The 24,507-nt window shown below is 59.4% G+C and overlaps 1 protein-coding gene across 1 annotated transcript in view; it reads left to right on the top strand.

Moving 5' to 3' along the window:
- CASZ1 (castor zinc finger 1) overlaps nt 1-24,507 on the top strand; it is a 48,499-nt gene that overhangs the window by 12,547 nt on the left and 11,445 nt on the right. Inside the window, exons 3-9 of the mRNA XM_040987899.1 lie at nt 13,734-14,222; nt 17,393-18,227; nt 19,127-19,195; nt 20,561-20,651; nt 21,361-21,525; nt 22,419-22,591; nt 22,807-23,639. Coding sequence (XP_040843833.1) covers nt 13,734-14,222; nt 17,393-18,227; nt 19,127-19,195; nt 20,561-20,651; nt 21,361-21,525; nt 22,419-22,591; nt 22,807-23,639 — 2,655 coding nt within the window. The remainder of the gene's footprint in view (nt 1-13,733; nt 14,223-17,392; nt 18,228-19,126; nt 19,196-20,560; nt 20,652-21,360; nt 21,526-22,418; nt 22,592-22,806; nt 23,640-24,507) is intronic.

Below are 24,507 nucleotides of genomic sequence, written 5' to 3'. Positions count from 1 at the left end.
GACCCTCAGATCAGACCCGGCGAGGAGCCTGCAGACTGACCCGTGGGCTCCTGCGTTCCTCCCACCACAGCCTCAGGCAGCTACGGCCAGGGGACAGTGGTCACAGCTGCTCAGAGCTGCTCAGAGCTGCTGAGGGGGCAGCCTGCTCACTTTGAGGAGGTCTTCCCCCCTGCTGAGCCTTTGCCAGCTGGCAGCCCTAGGGCTACCTACCTCTGGAGGAAGTCAGGTTGCCTTCCTGCCCCCGGAGTGCCATAAAGAAGCCAGGAGAGATTTCAGCCCTGGACTTTATCTGTTGGACCCTAACTCTCCTTTCCCTCCCACCTCACCCCAGCCCTGCCAGGCTTGGCCGGGGAAGGGGGTGTGCCCACAGGGAAGGTGTGGGGAGTCCCGGCGCCAGGCCTTGGCCTGCTGCCCCTGTAGATCCGGAGCCAGGTTTTACCGTAATCCCTACATCCTGTTGCAGATCCTTAATCAGCTGGAGCCCAGGTTGGGCTGGACCCTGTGGTGACACTCAGGGCTGTAGCATGGAAAACCTGAAGTGGAGCTTCCGGAGTTGGGGTTGGGGGTTGTGAGAACGAGGCAGGTGGACAACCAGTCAGTGCAGGCACAGGTTGTGGACAAAGCCTGGAACACCCCCCACCCGACCCACGCGGCGGGTGGAGGAGCAGCTGCTGCAGGCCGGGAACCAGGGCTTTGGAGTGATGGGGGGCGTCCCACGTGGAGGCCCCAGAACACCAGAGTCTTTAGGGGCTGCTTTGTTGCCCCCTGGCACCATGGAGACAGCTGGGCCGACTTGTTCCAGCAGGACTCCGCGCAGGAACCCTGGGTGATGTTGGATGCTTCTGCCATGCCAGGAGCTGGGCTCTACAGAAGGCCATGGAGCCCTCTCTGGCCTGGCTCTGGGCAGCCAGGGGAGTTAGGCTGTGCCCAGGAAGCAGCAGGGACCACTTGGCAGGAAAAGGGGATCCCAGAGCCAGCCATTCCTTCCCCCAGAAGCTGCTGGCCCTGGTTACCTTAGCTCCTGAGGTCAGCCCATCCCTTCAGCTTCTGGTGAACCTTGGGGCAGAGATGGGGGGCTGAGGGATGCACCCCACCTGGACCCCAACTCCTCTCAGTCCAGGGGGCAGTGGTGGAGAAGAGTGAAGGGATGCCTAGAGCGGAGATGGCCAGTGAGCAGGAGCCGGAGTGGGCTGGCTGGCAGCGAGCGTGCGGAAGGGCGTCTGTCCTGCTAGGGGCCCGGACTGGCTCTGCAGACAGCCTCTTTTCTATATGGAAATGAAGAATTTAGGCTAATGGAGCTCAACCATCTCTAATTTTGCGATGGCAGGAGGATTTTGATTGAAAGTAATTAAGCAAGCTAGCTGTAAAATTAATTAAAGCAAAAGGGGGGGATTTTTTATTGGATTGGATAGCGATATAGCGTCTGTCAGGCGGGGGACGGATGGGGGTGACCTGAATCCTCTGCCCTCCCCCCTCCCACTCGGGACGTTTATGTCACTTTAATCTCCTTACAGCGGCTGCTGTGCATTTGTTTGAAATAATCAAGGAAATATGGTCAGAAATTGTCAGCTTTCAGATCTAATTTACCTGACGGCCTCTGCGCGAGCCGGCGCGGCCCAGGGAGTGAGCGTGCGTGAGCGGGTGGGGGAGCTGAGTGGGCACTGAGGCTGGCAACTCTCCTGCCCCTGGCCTGGCCCCAGGCACCCTCCAGGGGGAAGGGGCATGCTGCGCCTGTGGGCACCGTCCTGGGCTCTGTCCCTTTTACTGGAGCAGACCTCCCACCCCACCCACCTGCTGCCTCTTCCTCACACTGTAACCAGCTTTAGGGTTTAGGGACTATAGGATTAGGGAGGTGACTGTAATTCCTTATTCCAGATGGCTGACAAATGCTAAACCCCTCCACCAGGGCCACAGTTTTAAAAATACTCCTAAATTAGTCCCCTCATGTCGTCGTTGGCCTTAGCAAGGGATTGTGGAAATGGGCTATAGGGAGGGCAGGGTGGCGTTCGTCCACAGCGTCCCCTGCCACCTGCTGTCCTCCCCATCGCCTCTCCTGGGCTCTTCTTTCCACCCCAGGCCCCTCTGGTCTCAGCCCTTCCTCTAATCCCATAACAGTGCTTGCCTGGGTCCTTGTGCTCACAAGGTCTGGTTTGGGGGTGTCTCAGTCCCTGCAAGAGGAAGACTTCTGGCTTCCCCACACACATCCCATCCATTTCTGGTGGCTAAGCCAGGCCACAGAACCAGCCTCCACTTGCCTTCCCTGCAAGAGCTTGGTGCGGGCAAAGGCGGCAGGGGCAGGGGGGTGGCTTCCAGATCCTGGAGCAGGAGTTGCAGATTCAGAGCTGTTTGGGGTCTCTGCCAGGGGACCCAGCATGTGGCATAAACCCTCAGCAGTAGAAAGGCATGGTGTTTGGAGTTGTGGGGGTCCTGGAACCATCTCCAAGGCTGTAGGCCGTCTCCCCCGGAAACAGCATGTACCGTCGCTTAAGCAGCTGGCCACGAGGGAGTAGCTGCAGCTCTTCCCAAGTCTCTCGGACTCGCAAGCCTTGGGCCCTTTTCAGTTCTGAAGTTGTGTGCACATCTGGAATAGCCCTTGTTCTGAGGCTAGGTGGCACCTGAGTGCAGGAAGCGGGGAGAGGGGCGGGCCTAGAAACAGCAGGTTAGCAAGAGCCACCGGCTGTCCTCTGCTCACCCACCTTGGAGCACACGCATCAGGACTGTGTCCCTCCCTGCCAGGCTGTGTCACCCAGCCTGTCCTGCCTTGTCCTCCAGCCCCTGAGGGCGCTCCTGCCCATCCTAGCCTCAGAGCCAGAGACTCAGTCTACCTCCTTCAGCTGCGAGGGAGCCAGGCTCCCATCCTTCCTCGCAGTTGGAGGCCGGGGACGCACTGCACTGACCTTTCACTCTCCCTCATCGTGCATCATTCGTCTCGGGAGATTGGCGCCCCAAGCGCCTGTGCCCAGGAGAAATGGGAAGAAATGCTGTTGGCCTTGCTGCGAGGTCTCAGGACACACTGTCTGGGTCTCTGGGCCCTGCACTTCCCTGCTGCCTGTGTCACCAGGGTTCTTGATGAGAGGCAGTGGGAGGACTGGGCACTACGGGTTCCCAGCCAGAGCCGGAGTCCCTGCTCCCTTGTGCCCCCTAGTTGTCCAGAATCTAGCCCCTAGAGACAGGAGGTTGGAAAGGGCCTCTGGCCCCAGGCCAGCCTTTCACTTTCGTGTGTTGCTCACAGTGTTTCTGGGGGTGTGGAGGACCAGCCTGGGAGCCTGTGCCAGGGGTCCGTCATGGCTGTTTGCCCGTGGTCAGGGGTTTCTTTCCCAGCTTGATGGTGGCCCAAGGCTGCTGAAGGCAGGCACTGGGATGGAGGGAGACCTGGGTGTCTTGGGGCACTGAGGCACCGGGACAGGTGGAGAGGCCTCCTCGTGGTTCCCCAGTTTCTCTATATTTTTCCTGGTTCCCTGTCATTGCACGCTCACAAGGTCTGTGTTGGTGCAGGAACAAACCTGTAGGCAGGGAAAGCAGTGAGCAATGTTCTACTGAAATATCCAGTTTTGGAACTAACCCTCGGTGCCAAGACTCTTGACCCTGCACTGACTCCCTTTGGAGAGGACAGACGGAGAGGCAGCTCAGGGCTGTGGGTCTGTGTCAAGCCCACAGTGCCTTGTCTGTGGTGGCCGTCGGGGGCTCCTGCCGTGCCTTTACCCAGAGCCTCCAAGGCTCTCAAGAAAAGCACCCGTGTCTCTGAGCCTTCGCCTGCCTCTCTGCCTTCCGCTGTAGCTGAGTGAGGACAGCTGGCTTAGCTCTGGCTTTGATGGACTCCCCAGGCCCAGCTCCTGTGAGCCTGGGAATGAGAACTTGTACCCGGTGGAACCTGCCTGGCTTAGCAGATGGGTGCTCTGTTAGCCTCTTGGTTTGCCTCTCCAAGATCCCCAAGAGGCAGGCCTTTCTCTCCCAAGTCCTTACTTATGCTTAGAAGAGATTACTGGCTTCCAGAGAATTCCCAGTGTATCCTGGCCCCGGAAGCTGGGAGAGGAAGGTAAGAAGCCCAGAGTGGCCAGAATCTAGCCCCGAAAGTCATTATGCAGGGTCTTACAACACCCACAGGGGTGGATGAACCCATACCTCCTCCAACCAGATCCAAGCTGGAGTTGGCCGGATGTGTCCACGGCATACGCTCCCGGAAGTGCCCCGGCCAAGCTGAGTTCCACCATGGCCCCTCCCAGGCTCGCGGAGCCTTGCCACCCAGCCACAGTGGACTGTCTGCTGTGTCAGACCCTCTCTTCTGCTCGCAGCGTGTCTACCCTGCTACTCCAGGCCCTTCATCGGTTCTCTGCATTCTGGCCTCTTGTTCCCTCACCCTCAGGCTGCAAGTCTCCCTGGCCCAAGCCCGGTCCTGGGCTCTGTCCCCCTGGCTTCACAGTCACATTTTGCTGCCAGCGCAGGGCACTGAAAAACTGCTGGCACTGCCAAAACCCTGTGTGTGCTACGACTCCCCAAACATCCCTTTATTTTTATTGTTCTGTTAATTACTGTTTAAACTTTAATAAGTCACTTCGTCAGGAGGGGGGACCTGCCGTGAGCTTTTCTGTGCAAACACGGGCCGGGAGTGACTCGGGTGTAATATAACCCTTTATGCGTTGTGGGAATGTTTAGATTGTAACAGAAACTTGTTATTTTAATGACAGTTGGGGGGATCTGAGCACAGAGAAGGCGGAGGGGTGGACACTCTCTTCACATCCCCACAGAGTTTGGGGCAGCCTGGCCTGACCACAGCAGAAGGTCCGAGCACTGGCTGTCCCGTTGACTGGGACCCAGCAAGCAGCTCACTGCAGAGGAGCCTTCTCTGGGAGTCTGGAGGTTCTAAGGTGGACAGGCCCGGACCTGGAGACCTGGGGAAGTGAGGAAATTCAGGCTTTGAAGAGCTGGGTGGTCAGGAGGCACACAACAGACCTCTGGTACCCGGCAGAGGCTGGCAGGGCCAGGTAGCACAGTTACCAAGGAAGCAGCTGCCTATAGCCAAGCAGTGTGGCAGGCACCATGTGCCAAACACATCACCCCTTGCGTGTGCTGCCTGACAGGTGAGGACCTTGAGGCCTAGGGCAGAGGACACCTGCAGCTCACAAGAGGGGCAAGTCTCTAGGGTCGCTTTGTCTCACTCAGAAGTGGCTGAAGCCCAGTGGCCTGGAGTGAGTTCTGGGAGCTGGACACTGCCCCACGGCAGCAGGGCAGGGCTCAGCATCAGGTCCCTCCTTGTTGCTAAGAGGAGGAGTTTAAAAGTGGGCTCAGGGTCATGTGAGATCTGGGGAGTGGGGGCATTTGCCTGCATTGTCAAGGAATTCTGGGGCCCAGTTCAGGGTGGGGGGCGATGGCAGGTGCTGCCCCCGGCTCTGCTGTCAGAGGCACATCTGCCCTAGGCTTGCTTCCAGAGTAGGGACCCCAGGGAGGGCATCTTGCCTATTGGTGTCTGTGAGACTGCTGTGGGGTCCTCAGGTCACCTTGGGGCCTCTTTCTCTGCCTGGTCTTCTCTCCATCCATCTCTCTGTCCACCTGTCCATACAGGACACCTGCTGCTGTGCTCCAGTAATGGAGCCCTGTGGCTTGCCCTCGGGGACCCTCACGTGTCTGGGGTTACAAAAGGGCCAGCTCCTGTCCAAAGCCAGCATGAGCCAGTCTAGCCAGGGAGGAAGATCCTTGTCTAGGCTGGTACCTAGTTCAGGCTGCCTTCCACTGAGGACATCACCCACAAGCTGCCCCTGGTCTACCCCGCACTCCCCTCCTCCTGTGGGGCAGGGCCAGAGGGCCAGGGCCTGGATGCCCTGGAGCTGGAGAGAGAGCCCCCAGTTGGCGGTGGTGGTGTGGGCCGCGAAACGCTGAGGTTTTCCTTTTCCGAGCAGTGCGTTTCCCTAAATTGTCTTTGACTGCGTGCATGGGTAATGAAAGTTTATGCCCTTGTTAGAAGGACAGGCGGCCGGTTCCAGTTAGAACTGGGGCTGTCTCCTTGCCAGCCCGGCAGCCCCCTCCCCAGCGGGGAGAGTGCGTGAGCACAAGTGTGTGTGTGTGTGTGTGTGTGTGCGCGCGCCCCCTCCCTAGTAGTGGGTAAGAAGGCTGTTAGGGGAAAGCAGAGGGGACGAAAAAAAAAAAAAAAGAAAAAAATTTCCATATTTGTGTAAGTTGCTTTAAAAGCATTTTATCATGTCATAAAAAAGGGAAAGTACTCTCAGAAATTGATCCTCTCCGCCAGCCCATTGGACAGAAGGACGTTGCGATGTTAATGGCCATCCTGCTCCAGGGTGGCTTATTAAAAAATTTATACATAAATGCTTAAAATTGCATAAATTATTTAAAAAAAACCAACAAAGTAAGCAATTTGAATTCCCTCTTTTCCTCCCTTCCCTCGGTCCCCCCTTTTCCCGCCAGGCCCCGCTGGGCCCTCGGGGTCCCCAGACTCCCATCTCCTCCTCCTCCTCGGGGCTTCCCCCCCAGTCCTCCACTTGCCGCCGCACCCCCGACGCCGTCTGCCCTGCCCTCCTCCGGGGTTTCCCTGCCTCACCCACAAATTAATGAAACGGCCAGCCCACCAGCACTCACACGCACTAATAAAAACACCACTAATAATGCCCCAAATCGCGAAATTAAATATTAAGGCCAAGGGAGGCGGACGTGGAGCGGAGCTGCCGCCACCCTAGCCCAAGTTGGAGCTGCTGAGTGTGTCTCTCGCAGGCGTGGAATGTCACCCACACATCCCGGAGCCCGGAGTGGGGAGTTTTATGATGGTTTCTCATTGATTTGTTTCCCCAGCGCAGCTGCCGACCTCTATTGAGGGACAAACATAATCAGCACTGACGCAAATTAGATGGTTATTCGTTTTGAAAATTGACAGAAAAACAATAAAAAAGATGAAATGCTCCCAAATCAATAGATATAATGAAATTCAAATAATCCGAGAGATGAGGTCTCCATGGCAACTGATAATGTGGAAAAGAAAACAATTTAATAAAGGACAGACACACTTTGAAAACAGATTGGGCCCGGGGAGGGGGGCGGGCTGGCGGGCGGAGGGCTGGAGCGCGGGCTGGCGAGTGAGGGCTCACTGTCCGTCCCAAGGACACCCGCCATAATTAAGCGAGGCTTTCGGCCCCAGAAAGTGCAGATTCAGGTTTTAATACACAAAATTATTTCAGGAGCAGTGAATCGGAAAGTCGTTTGTAATGACCTTCCGGAGAGGCCCGGGCGCGGGGCATGTTGGAGGCTGGGCGGCCGGGCCGGCTGAGTTATGGCATATTTGTGTTTTTATAGTGCGGATGGGAGGGGGTGTTGGGAGGGGATGGGGGGAGAAGGTTAAACAGTATTTACAGCTCAGTTGTTTTCAGAGAGGAAAGAGAAATAGAGTTCATGGGGGGAATGCATTGGGCAGGCAAGCGGGTGAGCACCGGGGCCCGGCAGGCAAGCTGGGAGGGGAGGTGGGCCTGGACGGGTCGCCCCCCCAACCCCTACTGCCTCACCTGCATCTGCCCCAGGGACCCAGAGATGATGCCGGGAGCAGCCTCCCCTCTTCCAGGCCCCGGTGTGGCTCAGCTGGTGGGGCCCTCTAGGGCTGGCGTGTGTGTGGCGTGGACACCCAGCCACACCCACAGCAGGAAAAAGCTGGAGCATTTCTGTGGCTCCTTGGAGGACAGCTGTTTGGATGCTGGCGCTAGCCTCGTGGCCTCTGGTTCTTTGCAGGGCAGCCAACCACCCGTCCCCGTGGTGTTGCCCTTCTGCAGCTCAGTGCTGTGTGTGTGGTGTGCACGACCGTGGAAGGCCCACACGCCTGGGCATCATGGTGGCCTGCCACTCACAGTTTCTCTGCTCAGTCCCTTTTGGTTTGCAGAGTGGGGCCACCAAGAGCAGAGTGGACCAAAAAGACCCCTTCTAAAACCAGCCAGCAGATAGGACGCTGTGGGCACCAAGGGCCTGGTGCCGGGGGGCCTGTGGGCACTGAGAGCCTGGTGCCGGGGGCCTGTGGGCACTGAGAGCCTGGTGCCGGGGGCCTGTGGGCACTGAGAGCCTGGTGTCGAGGGGCCCTGGCTCCCCAGTAGGCTCCCCTGCTCAGACTGTGTTTGTGTTCTGTTAGCCTGACCACACGCAGCACTGCGTTCCTGGCCTGCTCCACCTGTGCTCATGTGCGTGTGATAGGATTGTACACATCCACTCACAGCCAAGTGTGTGTGAACTCACAGGCGCACACAGTCCACGTGCGTTTGTTCACTGCGTGCGTGTTTTAAATCTCCCCTGGGTGGTAACTCTCTTTTTCCTCCCCTTCCTGTTGGGAGATTGATAGCCCGCCTGTGCAGTGGGTGCTAACAGTTTCCCTGATTTATAGAGTTACTTACGCTAAGTGAGGCCACTTAGACGCGTCTGGATAGTAAACCTTTTAACTGGACTAAAAAAATCATAATAAATAAATAAACAAGGGGGGCAAGCTAGGGCCTAGAGGTGAGCCCCTCCTACTCCCCCGACTTGGAGCTGTTGAGGACCCCCAGTGGGCATGCTCCTTTGGGGGTGCCTTTTGTCCCGATGCGCAGTGGGCCCGAGAGGGGAGGCGGGGTCGTGTCCCAGAGAGCAGATCCTGGTGGGGGAAGGATCAGCCGAGGAGCCAGGAGGAAGCTGCTTAGATGACTTAGGTGGCGATGGCTGTGAGGGGGCGGAGCAGAGGGCTGGAGGGTGGCGGGGCCTCTGCATGCGGGGAGCTCAAGTCTGGCCACCCTCCCTCGATTGCAGACCTGCTGCTTCTGTGACATTTCTATCAGGATGATGGCTCTTTCCGTGGCTTTTTAACACCCATCCCCTCGTCCAAACCGTACAGCCTGTGTCATAAGAGTCAGAAGTGCCTGTCTCGGTGACACGGCAGCCTCAGGATTCTGGCTGGCAGAATGTGCCAAGAGTGCTGGATGGCTGCAGTGTCAGCGCCCCCCAACCTGGGACCCAGGACCCGCCATGTCCAAGTTCTTACAGGGTAACACAGCCACCCCTGAGACTTGGGACAGCTATTTCGAAGGCTGTGGGAGGGAGGCATGAGTGGATCTGAGACCGTGACCTTGGGTACCTGAGCCTGGGGAGCTGGGCTCCAGCACTAGATGTAGCTGACCACAAGCGGTTACCAATCTTGCCACCTCTGCTTCCTTGTCTGGAAACGGGGACAGGACAGTTAGAGGGCTGCTGGGCCATCACCACAGTGACACTGCAAACTGCACAGCCTGCTCCCCGGCCCAGGAGGGGCTCAGAAGGGGCATGGGTTCTAGATGCCACGGGCCAGGGCAGCCACCAGAGGGGCTAGGTAGTGCCCATGTCCCCTGAGTTGCCTTGGCCTCCAGCTCCCACCCCAGGGGACTGGCTCCTGGCCCCTGCCTCCCCACCTCCTGATATACAGCGGGCGTTCGGCCGCCCAAAGGGGATACTGCATCCTTAGGAAGAAATATGCCCTCATTTTTCTTAAACACCGTTTCCACTGAGTGAAATGTTTAGAAGGGACGCGCAGGGAGAACTTTATTTCCTACCAGGGAGTTCAGAGCCACCAGGCAGAGCCCATAAAGCACCCGGAGCCTGGTAGCTGACAGGCAGCCCAGCCCCGACACGCATTACTCACAGCTGGGAGGGGCTGCCAGGCCAGCCCAGCCCCCGGGACTGCTGCCCCCTGCCAGTTACCAGACAAGCAACTCTGAGACCCAGGGCCGTGGGCAGTGGGCACTGTGCCTCTGCTGCTCTTGAGGCTGCCTGGGGACAGGGCCCTGATCATGAGAAGGGGGACAGTCCTTCTAGCCACCTTACCCTTAACTTCCCAGAGAGCTGGGAGATGAAGAGCCCAGGGGCCCAGCTGCAACTACAGGCGCCCCCCTTCCTCGAAGAGAACTGGCAGGGGCCTTGGCCTTGCCCAGCCTTCAGAGGGAGTGATGAGATCCATGCCATAATGGGCCCCTTCTCCTGAGGCCCTCCCTTCATTGGATTTCTGAAGCTGGCTGATTTGAATATTTATAAATATCAGTAAATTATTTATTGTAGCAATCTGCTGCACCATTTTATCCATCGCAGTTAACACTTTAGGGGGCTTCATGTTATGGGAACAGGAAGTGAGAGTGAGGAAGAAATGGGGCAGGGATGGAAGGAAGCCCCCAAGGGGAGGCCTAGGACCCTTTGGAACTCTCCCAGGATCATCAGTGGGGCTGGCGCTGAACCCTGGTCCTCCTGAGCTTCTGGCCAGGGTAAGCTCAGGCCGGGTGTGTCTGCAGCTCCGGAATCGGCCTCCATCTCTGTCCAATGGGATAGCGGTAGACCCTGCACCTCTGGGTGGTGGGAGGCATCATTGAGATCACGAGTTCGGAAAGCAGAGTCCAGTTCTGGCCTCTCCCTAACCCCCAGCAGACAGCTCTGGTTTCAGATGTTGGGGCTTTCTGAGTCTGGAGCCCCAGTAGGGATGGTTCAGGCTGCAGTGGAGGAGCCTCCCAAGTCTCCTGACATTCCTTCCCCACTGCCTCTTCAGGCTAGGTGAGGGTTCCCAGGCCTAGGATCTTGGGCCACATGTGGTACTGCATCCAACTCTCATCACCTCCCAGGACTCAACTGCCTTCACCTCATTCCTTGCTTACCAAGCCCTGTGCTTGGCACAGACCTGTGCCCGCTCACCTTACAGTCCTGCCGCCCTTCTGCAAGGAGGGTTGGCGCTTGCCCAGGCCCAGAGCCAGGCATGAGCTCATGACTCTCTGACCCCAGTGGCCAGGCTACCACCTGGTCCTGTGCCACCTCCCGAGGTTCACCCTGGCCAGTGCAGAGCCACTGGGGCCACAAGCTAGAGGCTGGGAGAGCAGCCAGCAGCAGAGAGGGCCCTCTGCCCATACCCAGGTGCCAGGCCTTGCCAGGCCCACTTCGCCTGCCCCTCCCCGCCCTTGCTTCACCCCCACGTCTGCTGTCCCTGGTGAACAGAACACGAGTCCCTTTGCCTTCCCACCCTCCGGCCCAAGCTTGCCTCCTGGGCAGTATTGTTCCCAGAGGAAGTGTCCAGTGTAAATAGACCAGCGGGCAGGCTGGTGGCGGGAAGGAGATGAAAGGGGCAGTGACAGGACCGGGGACGGATGGCTTCCTTCCATTGAGGCCTGGCCCAGCGTTTATATTTTAGGGAAGAAAGTCAGAGAAATGTTTACATGGATAGGAGTCTGGGGTCAGACCATGGGGGCGTGGGGGGTCTATAGGTCTCAGGGCTCTGATGGAGTCGCAAAGAGCCAGACCCGATGGGGTGGGCCGGAAGGCGGGCAGCAGGCAGCTCAGCCCGCAGCCCACACTTGCCCACGCCCGCCTCCTGACGCTCTAGCCTCGCACGTGCTGCCACTTAGGAGCACAGGCCTGCCTTTGCTCCTGCCCCTGTGTCCCAGGCCCACGCGCCGCCTCCACTCCACCCCTGGGACCGGCAGTGGAGTCAGAGGGAGGGCAACATCTGGAAGGCAGGTGGGCTGGGGCCGAGCAGCAGCTGGAGGGCAGGTGTAAGGGGAGTCGGCAGGAGCAAAGGGGCCTGGGGACTAGAGGGAGGGGCACCCTGGATGCACAGCTGCATCACAGCTGGTGGGGGCCCAGGCAGGCCCAAGCCGGGCACGGAGGCTAGACTGGGAGAGGGTAGACTGGGAGAGGGTAGGCTGGGAGAGGGTAGGCTGGGCTGGGCTGGGTGGGCTGAAGTGTGGGGAGGCTCCAGGATGGGTGGGGGCCAGTGAGGGGGTGTCACTACAGCAAGTGCAGCCCTGGGAGCTTTGCTTCCCTCTTCCTTAGGATAAATATTTATAGATTCATTTGCCGTCTGCCATACACACTTGGCTGCTTACCTCCTGGTAAAAATAGTGCAGGCTTCCCTACCCCCTCGTTTCCCTTCCCCATCCAGGGTAGGGGACAAAGGGGACCAGGTGAGGCCTCCTCCTCGGCAGGCCTACTGGTTCCCCGGAAGTCAAGGGAGACGATGCGATGGTCAGGTTCCCTCGACCAGCTTGAGAAGACTGGCCTTGGTGCCTGGGGACTTGGAGATGTGACCAACAGGGTAGAGTGGGCCTCCAACCAGGGCAAGGGTCTGGGACCCAAGACTGAGAGGACAGGAGCACCATACAGACCCTCTGGCTCTCTGCGGGGCAGGGCGGGGCCGAAGGTCGCAGAGCCATGCATGCTGGCCACTGGTTACAGGACGAGGCTCTGGCCTGTTATCTGCATGCACCGTCAAGTTCACTCGTGGGGCAGCTCAGGATACACAGGTGTGGCTGCTGCTTTGTAAGTCTGTCTCTTCGTGGGCTTCAGGTGTGTGGGTTTTCATGGTGTCAGTCCATTAGGAAGACGCCTCTTCTGACCGCGGAGCTGGGGAGCAGAGCTGCCTCCGCTCGGCCTTCTGACACTCGTGGAACACCAAGGCTCCAGTGGCTCCCGCCCTGAGCTCAGAGTGCCAGGAGGTGGGCCCCTGTACAGAGTGTGTGCTCAGACCGCACCAGCCAGGCGCCACCACAGGCTCTGTGGACCAATGAACAGATGTGTACACGAGTGTGGGCATGTGGCGTGTGCCCAGCCCTTCTGGCCTTAAGCAGGCCCCAGGCTGCTGGGTGATGGAGTCAGCCACATGCCCCCCCAACCCAGGACCCTCAGGACCTCGGTCAACAACAGGGGCAGGCAAGGCAGCTATGAGGGGGGTGGCCAGCACTCAGTAGCTGAATTAGGTTTCTGTTTGTGGCAAGCTGTCATGTTCAGGGATTAGGTGTTATAAATGTGGCTTCTAGCCTTACCCATACGGATCTGAGGACACCCAGCCTTGTGCCAGCTGGGGTTCCACAGGGCTGTGAAGTGGTCTCCCCAGGGACAGCCAAGCCTACCAGGACTGCAGGAGCTTGCAATGGCCAAAGAAGCGGGGTCCTGCAATACAAGGGGCCCTAGCAGGAGTTGAGGGGACCTCCATGCCTGGGTACTGCTGACTGAGGCTTAGGGAAAGGGCGGGGCGGTAGAAAATAGCCCAAGAGAGACAGTGAAGGGCCAGGAAAGACTAACAGTGGGCTGAAAGAGACTGAGGAAAACTGGGGATCCTGAGGGGCTGGAAGTGAGGGGCCCAGCGAGACCGCTGCTGTCTCAGGGGCCGAGGGTGAGGCAGACTTGGCCAGGAGAGGAGCTACCAGAGACAAGAAAGTACCCCCAGTGCTGCCAGGACGATTGAACACAGGTTGGCACAGGCTGCCCTGGCTCCTGGCTGGCTCCTCCCTGGAGATGTGTGTGTGTGCGGCGCTGTCATGTGTCAGCTTGGCCGGGCATCCATCCACCCCCCATCGCCAGTGCCTCAGTTTCTCACATGTCAGAGGGTGTAGCACCTTCAGAGGAGCTGGTTAGGGTCCAACCAGACTAGGAAGCGCTCCGAAGGACCTGGTGATGGGAAAGAAAACTGCCCCTCATGTGCATAGGGTCCATCCGTTCACCCTTCCTTCCTTCCTTCCTTCCTTCCTTCCTTCCTTCCTTCCTTCCTTCCTTCCTTCCTTCCTTCCTTCCAAGGCTCCGCTGTGTGTCAAACTCCGTGCTGGACTCTGAGGGTTGAGTGATTTGTGCGCTGGGCACGGAACTTGGCGCCCTGTGTGTGTGTGGGGGGGGGACAAACACATGAGCACAGCCACCTTGGAGCAGCTGGATGGAGTTGGGAGGGGCCGGGTTTGCGGGGCCATGCTGACTTCTCACCTCTGTGCCCTGACCTCCCGCAGCCGAAGGTACCCGGTGCACTGACCCGCCCACAGGCAAGCCGGCGATGGCGGCCAAGCGCAAGGGCGGCTTGAAGCTCAATGCCATCTGCGCCAAGCTGAGCCGCCAGGTGGTGGTGGAGAAGGGAGCCGAGGCCAGCTCCCAGGCCGAGGCCAGTCCTCTGCGGCCCCGGGACAAGGAACGCGGTGGCCCTGAATCGGGGCCGGCCCGGGTGGCCCGCAGTGAAGAAGACAAGAGGCGGGCAGTGATAGAGAAGTGGGTCAACGGGGAGTACAGCGAAGAACCAGCACCTACCCCCGTGCTGGGCCGGCTGTCCCGTGAAGGCCTGGAGCTGCCACCCGAGGGGGTCTACATGGTCCAGCCCCAGGGCTGCAGTGATGAGGAAGACCACGCGGAAGAGCCCCCCAAGGATGGCGGTGTCCTGGAAGAGAAGGCGTCAGACGGGGCGACCTCCAAGGATGACAGCGGGCCCAGCGCCAAGCAGCCTTCAGGTGAGCATCTTAGCTTTGCAGGAAGAGTGAGGGCCGGGCCAGGGCACTGTCCCCCAGGGGGGCCCAGCAGGAAAGGGGAAGAGTGTCCAGGGAGCACACCCATTTCCTCACACCGTCCCCAGTGCTGCCTCCACATCCACGCTCAGGGAGAAAGGAGAGGATGGACAAGGCAGCTTCCCAAGAATGGAGTTGCATCCAGTGGGTCTTTAAGAAATAATGGCTGGAGGGACGGGTGGGTGAATGAGTAGATGGGGAAGAAGCGGGATGGTTGTGTAAATGGATGGATGGACGGACAATGAGCACACAGCCAGATGGCAAAGAGGAATGGAGAGGTGGGGTGGGTGGGAGGGGCACTCCATCTAGGTACTCCTGCAGGGAAATGAACTGGCGAGGAGGGGGCGGGGCGGGGCAGGGTAGCAGGCAGCATCCTGAGCTAATCTCTCAGCAAACACGGAGAGGCCCCTTAATGGGTCTAGAATGGTCTCTGCCCTCCACCCCTCCCCTCGGTCTTCCTTCCTGCGACTCTGTCTTCCTGGGCCATGAGGATGGGCCTTGCCCAACCACCTTGGCTGGAGCCGTCTAGCTGCCTGTCTCCCACAGGGTGGCTGAGGCCCGCCTTCTCTAGCATCCCCAGACCCTTTGCCCCAGCAGCCTGCAGCTCCTCCTCCAGAGGAAGCTGGCCTGGGATTAAGGTGAGGCATGGGTGCCCCTGGTGAGCATTGGCACCTGGGCCCTGGGGCCTCTGCTGCAGCCCCAGCCTCCCTCCCAGGCTCAGGCCTCCCTTGCCTGCTCCCCTATCCCCTTCCCCCTGCAGTGAGGGGCACATCTCCTCCCTGTGCGGGGAGCCCTGCGCAGCCACATAATTATGCATATAAGATATAAACAGAGCTGTTTAATTATCCTTCGCCACATCAGTGACAGAGTAATTAACAAACATTGCAAGATCAATGAGGAAAAGTGTGACCTTCAGTTTCCTCTGATAGGGAAAGCCCTTGCCGCTGCCAGAGACAAGGTGATTGTGCAGGGCCTGTGGAGAGGAGAGGGACAGGGACTTAAGGCCGTGGCAGTTGTCCCTTCAACACTCGTCCACACCCGCACCCAGCCCTGCCATGTTGAGGGAGGGGAGCAGGCCTTACCTACAGCCTCCTGCCCTGAGCCTGGGGACGTGGAGAGCTGCCATGGCAGAAGGGGCAGGGCATGAACTGCTGGTGGTTTCCTGGCCCCGGGCCTTGGCCCTGGCACTGAGAGAGCCCTGCCAAGCACTGCCACCTACCTGCCTTGCTACTGTGTCAGGACATCAGGACTCTGAACTGCCCCCGGGACCCTCACTTGGCCCCTTGGCTGCTCGGAGCTGCCTGCCCTTCAGAGCCTTCTGTCTCCCTGCCATATATAGCGAGGGTGCAGCTGCCTCCAGCTATTTTTAGCCCCTTTCCCTGGTCCCTGAGCCACTGCATGCAGCAGCCACAGCCCACCCCTCCCAGCTGGCCCCCCACCCTCCACAGCCTGAGGTTAGGGCAGCACCTGACCCATTGGCCTTCTGCAGGGAAATGGCTGTCTGTCAGTCCTCGAGTTGCTCTGTCCAGTGTGGGTGCCAGGGGACTCTCTGTGAGCGTCCTTCCCTCACTCCCAGGAGCTCAGTGCTGGACCTCTGACATGCTGTTGGATTTTGTTTGCTCCTGCCCAACATCCCGTCTAGATGTGCTCTGAGGATCCCACACCTGGGAGGTTTGAGTAGGGACACAAGGAAACCAGCTCAACACCTCCCTTTGCTGTAAGACCACTCACCCCCGCCCCCTGCCAGCCTGGAGACACGATACTGAGTGTGCCAAGAGGGGCTGGCTTATACAGGAGGGGAAGAGAATATGGAGCCTTCCTGGGACCATGTGGGGCCACTGTCCTGTGTATACCCCACACAGGACAGTGGTGTTGGTGTGGCACTCAGTGGGATGTTAGTGTCAGTGGAGGAATGAGTGTGGCTGGAGAGCCGTAGCGGTGAGAGGTTGAGGGGTTGGAATGGCGTTGCCGCCTGACATAGACCACCATGCTAGGGAGCAGGGCGTGGAGTTTGTGAAGCTTTATGGGTTAGAACCTGTGAAAACGTGTGTGTGCTCACAGAGTATGTGGATGTGTGGATGTGTGTCGCAGGAGAGGATGTGTGTATGTGATTGTGAGTACATGTGTATGGGTGTCTAGGTGAGGTTATATGGGCACACAAAAGTGTGAACGTGTGTGTATGTTCTGTAGGTGAGGATGTGTGTGTAAGTGGATACATAGGTTTGATTACATGTATGTGTGCTGTGTGAATAAGCTGGAAGGTGTGGCAGGGAGAGACAGACTGTGACAGGGAGGCCGCGGCGGGGTTCTTAACTCCAGCCTGGGTGGAGATGTGAGGCAGGAGGGGTGGACCAAGCTCAGGGGTGCTGCCCTGGGCCCAGCAGGGCCACCTCTCCTGCCTGCCCTGTCCCCCACTTTTCCCAGGTGACTATGTCTTGTGTGTAAACGCAGAATCTGGAAGTGACAGTGAAGTCTGAGGACACTTAAATCTGGACTAGAGTTGGGGACCATAAGCGAGTCATGGGGGCCCCCTCAGCTCTGTTCCTGGGGCCTTCAGCAACTTGGGAACGGGTGGCCCCTCACCCACCATGTGAGGGGTCAGGCAGGGAAGGGTCTCCAGCCAGGCCCACCCTGGCTCCACTCAAGCATGTGTCTCAGCTCCTGGCATGCTGCTGACCACCTGGTCACTGCCTGTCATGGCTGCTTGTGCCCAGCCCCTGTGCCCACCGCCCCCTCCCCAGCGTGCAGGTTGGGATTTGACCTTACTTCCAGTAAAATGACTTCTCTTTCATATTAGGCCAAGGCGAGAGAGCGGAGACATTTATGAAACTTTGTTTAATGTACTGAAAAGCCATCGGCCAGAACATTTAGGAAATTGATTTTCCTGGCATTGATGAACTCGTTTTATTTTACCCCAGTATTAATTACTTTTTTTTAAAACAAATTAATTTAAGAGTCGTAAAACCTAACAAGTGAGCCAAATGTCCATAGATCATGTCCTGCTCCGTCCCCTCCCAGAGCTGGCCCCTGCCACCTATGGGTGGGGGACCTTCTGTCCCTTCTGCACCTACTCCCTCCCAGAGGTGGCTCACCCTCTCCTCTGCACCCTCCAACAGGAGAGGCCTCCTCACTGCGGGACTACGCGGCCTCCACCATGACTGAGTTCCTGGGCATGTTTGGCTACGATGACCAGAACACAAGGGATGAACTGGCCAGGAAGATCAGCTTCGAAAAGCTGCACGCAGGCTCCACCCCTGAGGCGGCCACTTCCTCCATGCCGCCCGCCTCGGAGGAGACCCTCAGCAAGAGGGCCCGTTTCTCCAAGTACGAGGAATACATCCGCAAGCTCAAGGCCGGCGAGCAGCTCTCCTGGCCAGCCCATGGAGCCAAGGCCGAGGAGCGGGCCGGCAAGGAGGTGGTGGGCCCCCTGCCGGGCCTGCGGCTGCCTGGCAACACCACGCACCTGGAGACCAAGGCCACCATACTGCCCCTGCCATCCCACAGCAGCGTCCAGATGCAGAGCCTAGTGGCCCGGGCCTCCAAGTACGACTTCTTCATCCAGAAACTGAAGACGGGCGAGAACCTGCGGCCCCAGAACGGGAGCACCTACAAGAAGCCATCCAAGTACGACCTGGAAAACGTCAAGTACCTGCACCTGTTCAAACCGGGAGAGGGCAGCCCCGACATGGGCGGGGCCATTGCCTTCAAGACAGGCAAGGTGGGGCGCCCTTCCAAGTACGACGTCCGGGGCATCCAGAAGCCAGGCCCCACCAAGGTCCCGCCTACCCCCAGCCTGCCTCCTGCACCCCTGGCCAGTGGGCCCAGCACTCCCAGTGCCCCTGGCCCGGGGCCTGAGCCACCTGCCTCCCTGTCCTTCAACACTCCTGAGTACCTGAAGTCAACCTTCTCCAAAACAGACTCCATCACCACTGGGACCGTCTCCACTGTCAAGTAAGGTGCCCCCCACCCCCGCTGCCACACAGATCCTGGGGCGGGGCCAAGCAGGAGGCCCACTTCCCTACTGTCGCACGTGGACACACAGGCGGCTCACACCCTGTGCCCACCTCCGGTGCACCCGCTCAGCTGCCGGCAAGCACATACTCTTATGTACACACACACATGCTTACTCCTGCACCTGTGTAGCCACTCTTGGACCCTCCCCCAAGGTCACATGTGCTCAGCGGTGGTCACACACTGTTCATGCCACATCGTCCAGTACAGCCTCGTATGCTCACCATCCAGGGACTTGAGTGTGCCACTCAGCTGCCGGCAAGCACACACTGGCAGGCTTCCCTCACCTGGGCTGCAAGGGCCTCGTGCTGGGCAGAGAGAAGCCTGCCTTGAGTGGTGGTTTGAAGGTCCGTGTAGTGGCCTCAGCTCCTGGGCTGAAGGCCTGGCCTTTTAGAGAGGCAGTGAGGGGAGCTAGAGGGCTGGAGTTGGGAAACGGACACCCTGAATGTGTCACCATGGTCGGGGAGTGGCTAGGCCCCCCCTTCCGTCCATGCACAGTGACCCTGGCGGTGGCTGTCAGCCTAGGCAGACCCTCTGGCTGGAGGGTGGGGGCCTTTCTGTCCAGCTGCACTTGCTGGTGCCGTCCTCTCCCTTCCTCCTTGAGGGGGATCTAGTAACCCATTCCTGCTAGCAGCCTCCTCATTTCCCTTTGTGCTAGAAAGCCCCTTTGCTTCCAAGGCTCTGAGCCAGGGGGACTCAAGGCCAGGTCAGACCTGGGTGCCTGGGAACGCCACCACAGAGCAAGAGAGCCAGGGCCCGAGCATGGAGCTGCCCCCGGCCGTACCAGGGGCCTGAGGCCACTCCTGCTAATCGGCTGTGCCCCGTGTGTCTCTCACCAGGAATGGACTGCCCACAGATAAACCCGCTGTCAGTGAAGATGTAAACATTTACCAGAAATATATCGCCAGGTAGGCCCTCAGAGAGGAGCGTGCATGGAGAGAAGGTGGGGTGGGGTCAAGGGTGTCCAGGGGCCTGCCATCTGACCGCCAGGGCCAGAGTGGGCCATCCCCGCTCCCTGTCCCCGACTCTCCCCACGTGCCTTCTCAGATCCTGCCCTGGCGGGGGTGGTCCAGGCCATACAGTCTTTAAGTACCCTATACCTCAGGTAGGTATAGGAGAGGGGAAGGGGCCCCATGGCCAAGTCCAGCTGCAGCTGAGTACACAGACCCCTAACTGACCTGGGTCTTGCCTCTGCATGGAATCTTGAGGAAGGTACAGGTCACGGTGGCCTCTGGGGTGGAGGCGGGATCTGGGCAGTTGTCCTTTGTGACGTGTGGCCAAATGGCTCTCCCAGGCTCTGACACCTCTGACCCCAGAGCAAGCCCTTTCCATCCCAGAGACAGCGAGATTCGTAGATAGAGTACTCTTTGCCTCACAGTCTGCCCCAGGTTAGGCCCTCGCTGCCAGTACCTGGTGGGGCAGCGCACGACCGGATCATGCTTGCGCCCGTCTCGGCCCTCTGCCTCCCTCAGCCCGTGTGTCTGTTCAGCTTTGCTTGGTCCCGTCTCCTCTTCGTTATTATCATCATTATTAGTGCATCAGCAGATGGCCCCCTTTGGCAGCTTGAGCTCCAATATTTATTTCTAAGCGGCTTCCCCCTTAGGGAGGGGTTTCTATCCCCGCCTCACTGCCCCACCATCCTCAGTGGGGACAGGTAGGCTGCTCAGACCACCTTCCCGGGGCCGGCCATCACAGAGGCTCAGAACCACAGCCAGAGTGGCAGGGCCTGCGGGCACACTGGGGTTTCCTGGGAGGCAGGCAGAGGCAGGCGGTGCAGGCTCCTGGCTGTGGAGTTGGCTGGGGAGAGAGCTCCCTGCTGCAGGAAGCCAAACAGATGCTAGGCTTTAAAAATTCATAACTCTGCACTGTTTCAAGTGTCGGGAAAAGCCCAGGACAGAGAGAGCCCCGTGACACCGCTCAGCGGCTAGGCCCAGGCTGGCCATGCCAGAGCAGGGTGGGCAGTGGGTGGGGGGTTGGTCCAACAGCTGTAGAAAAGGCCACCATCCGGGCTCCACATCACCCCCTCCTGTGTCTGTAGCAGACTCGGGACCTACCCCCAAGGGTTTTCCTCCCGCAGGCACTCGCTCCCAAGTGAATGCTGGCAAGCGTTGAGCCAGCAGAATAGAGCTGTACTGCCAGTGGCCCCTTCCATCCTGCACCCCCCACCCAGGGCCCCAGGCACAGGCTGCTCAGGCCCAGGGCCCTGCAACATGCTCCCTGGAGAGGGGGCGGGGACCACCGAATGGCCTGACCCCGTTCCTTTCTGTCCTCAGGTTCTCCGGCAGTCAGCACTGTGGGCATATCCACTGTGCCTACCAGTACCGCGAGCACTACCACTGCCTGGACCCCGAGTGCAACTACCAGGTACCGGGCTGTGGGACAAGCTCTGTTCCCCCACCACGGCCCTTGTGGGAAAGGCTCTTTCTGGAAGTGGGGTCCAGGGGTGCTCAGTTGCACTCAGCCACCTGTGCAGGGAGGGAGCAAGTCTCCACCCCTGATTCCTGCCGACAAAGCCAGCTGAAGAGGGTCTGCTGCCATCTGTGCCCTGGGGGTGCTAATCCAAGCTGCCCGCCATGGAGTATGCCACGCACCAAGGACTGCACCTCCAGCCCCTGGGCGTTGCCTCATTCTGTCTTTCTGGTGGCCTTGCAAAGTTGGGAGTAGCTGCTCAACTTTAAGAATGATGAAACTGAGGCTCAGGCAGACTGTTGCTTCTGTGTAAATCCACCTGTGGCAAGCGTGGCACCAGTGAGGAGGTGGGACCTGGGCAGTCTGCACCCAGCAGAGAGCTACTACCAGTCAGGGCCTCTGCCTTCAGCATCTGGCCTGGCTCAACTTCCAGGAGGAGGGTCTGTGATGCTGGAACCTTGGTAGCTGCTCCCTCCAGGGGCCAGCGTGCCGGGGAACTGGCCTCAGGCAGCCTGGACTGCCGCAGCCCTGAGCAGGGTTATTTATACAGTGACCTGAGGGCACTGGGGCCACCACCCGGCCGGCGCACTTGGCACACGGGGCAGGGGCCGTGGGGGGTGGGGTGCAGGCGGGCTCCTGCCAACTCGGCGTTGTCTCCTGGCAGAGGTTCACGAGTAAGCAAGACGTGATCCGGCACTACAACATGCACAAGAAGCGCGACAACTCACTGCAGCATGGCTTCATGCGCTTCAGCCCACTGGACGACTGCAGCGTCTACTACCACGGCTGCCACCTCAACGGGAAGAGCACCCACTACCACTGCATGCAGGTGCCTGCCACCCCTGCTCACCTCCCTTTGCCCCCTGACCCGGAGACAGGGCCGCCCGGTGTGCTGAGAGAGTCTCGGGGGCTCGGGCTTGGGACAGCGTCTGGTGGGCCCAGGGCGGGACCTTCCCATGGCCATACTTGGTGTGGGTAAAATTCAGTGAGCTGTTTATACAGACCGACATTTTTCAGGCTTTAACACCAAGAGCAGCATTGCAGATGATTCCTGAGGAGGTTTTTGTTTAATTCTTTGTTTTAATGCCACGCCGAGTCTGGGCTTTTTCAAGGTGTCAGGCCTAGGAGGAGCGACTTGGGTTGCAATAGCAGCCGCCGTGCCTCCCCCCGGTATTTGGCAGGGGTTGTTATGGCCTCTCTGAAACAACCTGGGCCACGAGGAGAGGGGGGCCACCCGCTGGGCTCTGAGATGGTGCAGACGCTGGCACAGGCCAGCCTGCACGAGTGTTCAGATTCCACTGGTTTTTACTCAATATGGCAACGTTGCCTGCCTGCCCCAGCTGCGGTGGGGTGGGAGGGCCCCAGGCCAAGAACCATCCACTGAGCAAGTCCCCAGGCTAAAGGTGACCTCCAGGGTCCAGTGTGCGGCCAGTGCTGGCGATTGAGAGGTGGGACGCACTGTGGGACTCCCGAGCAGGCAGAGCCCGACTTCCTCAGCTGGGCTGAGAAGGGTCCAGGGTCTCTGGAGACAGCTCGATTCCCAGCACAGGTCTGGGGCACTGGCCACGTACTCCAAGTCTTCTACTTTGATGCCTCCAACGACCTCCCAAAGCCCCCAGTTGGAGGTCTGGAGCCACTGCCAAACTCTCCTGTGACCCCAGCCTCGACCTTGGCCCCACGTGCCCAGGCTCTGTCGCCTTGACTGTGTTCTGGTCCACGCAGGTGGGCTGTAACAAGGTGTACACCAGCACCTCAGATGTCATGACCCACGAGAACTTCCACAAGAAGAACACGCAGCTCATCAACGACGGCTTCCAGCGCTTCCGGGCCACCGAGGACTGCGGCACGGCGGACTGCCAGTTCTACGGGCAGAAGACCACGCACTTCCACTGCAGGTCAGCGGGGACCTGGCCGGGGCACTCCCTGGACTGCCAGGGTCGCTGAGGACCCTGCCTCCTCCAGGGGAGCAGGAATGGGAAGTGGAGGATGCTTGGAGCCCCTGCCTCTATGTCCAGCCTTGTCTTCTGTCCCGGGGGCTGAGGGGGCGCAGGGCGGGGCCTTCTCTGGGTCTCAATCAGCCCCATGACCGGCTGGCGCTGTTGCCATCCAGGCGCCCCGGCTGTACTTTCACTTTCAAGAACAAGTGTGACATCGAGAAGCACAAAAGCTACCACATCAAGGACGATGCCTACGCCAAGGACGGCTTCAAGAAGTTCTACAAGTACGAGGAGTGCAAGTACGAGGGCTGTATGTACAGCAAGGCCACCAACCACTTCCACTGCATCCGTGCCGGCTGCGGCTTCACCTTCACCTCCACCAGCCAGATGACCTCGCACAAGCGCAAGCACGAACGCCGGCACATCCGCTCCTCGGGCGTGCTGGGGCTGCCGCCCTCGCTGCTGGGCACCAAGGACACGGAGCACGAGGAGTCCAGCAACGACGACCTGGTCGACTTCTCCGCCCTGAGCAGCAAGAACTCGAGCCTGAGCGCCTCTCCCACCAGCCAGCAGCCCTCGGCTCCCCTGGCCTCCACGGCCGAGGCCGTGCCCGGCGCTACCGCCACCAAGCCTCCCAACAGCAAGATCCCGGGGCTGCTGCCCCAGGGCCTGCCTGGCTCCGTCCCCCTGGCCCTGGCCCTCTCCAACTCCGGCCTGCCCTCCACCACACCCTACTTCCCTCTCCTCCCCGGCCGTGGCAGTGCCTCCCTGCCCACCAGTGCCCCTGGCCTCCTGGGGGCCATGTCGTCTGGACCCACAGCCTCGGCCACCCCCGACACCCCTGCTCTGGTGGCCTCAGGAGCGGCAGACTCGGCCCCGGTCAGCTCTGTCTCCGTGCCCCCAGCCTCCATCATGGAGAGGATTTCTGCAAGCAAGGGCCTCATCTCACCCATGATGGCCAGACTGGCCGCGGCCGCCCTCAAGCCCTCTGCCACCTTTGACCCAGGTGAGCAGCCTGGACCCTGCCCAGGAAGTACACGCTCCGAACCCCAGTGGCCCCAGGTTGCAAAGTGGGGCAGGGGTTGTTGAACAGACTCCTGCCCACCAGCACCCTCTCTTGGCTGGTCTCTGCCTCTGTCCGTTTACTCTGTAGGGCCCTTGATAAGGTCTACCTGCCCCACCCACCCCGACAGCTCTAGCTTCTGCTTCCCCATTTGTGGAATGGGGGCATTCGGGGCCCCCCGCCCATCTTCTCATCTTTACATGTCAGGTGAGAGCCTCTTGAGGACCTGCGTCCCCAGGGTCTCTCAGCTGACCTGGCAGGGGGGACGCGCGACAAGGCCAAGGGCCAAGCGGCTCTCTCCCCGAGCAGAGCCTGTCTGCAGTGACTGAAGCCTGGCCTGCACTCTATGGCGTGGTAGCCACTAGCCACGTGTTGCCTACTGAGCGCTTAAAGCTGGCTGATTGGTATGACAGAGAAACTGCGTCTTAACTGACATTAGTTGAATTTGAAACACGAGTACCTGGCCAGGGGTTGCCGGGCCCTGGAGTCACAGTTCTCTTCACTCCAGGGCAGTCCCCACCTCGCCCCCTTCTTTTCCTGAAATTTTCCTGTAAGGGCTTTTGTTTCTCTCCTTCCTGTCTCTGTGTCTCCCCCACCTGGGTGATCAAATCCTTGTTAGAGGGTTCCGCTCCCGTCTGGGATGCAGCTTGTCTCATTCAGTCATTCGACAACCGCTGATGCGGGTAGAACTGGCCTACCGGGTGCTCGCTGGGAGCCAGGCCCAAGCTGGAGGGACTACAAACGAAAGGCCACACTGCGGTGTCCCCAGACAGCTAGCTAGGCAGTGACGGAGACATAGCCTCCCAGGATG

The sequence above is a fragment of the Ochotona curzoniae genome, unplaced genomic scaffold, assembly GCF_017591425.1.
Source record: "Ochotona curzoniae isolate NIBS_2020 unplaced genomic scaffold, NIBS_Ocur_1.0 contig_4792, whole genome shotgun sequence".
In the NCBI taxonomy this organism is placed as follows: domain Eukaryota; kingdom Metazoa; phylum Chordata; class Mammalia; order Lagomorpha; family Ochotonidae; genus Ochotona; species Ochotona curzoniae.
This window is presented reverse-complemented; position numbering and strand designations above follow the sequence as displayed.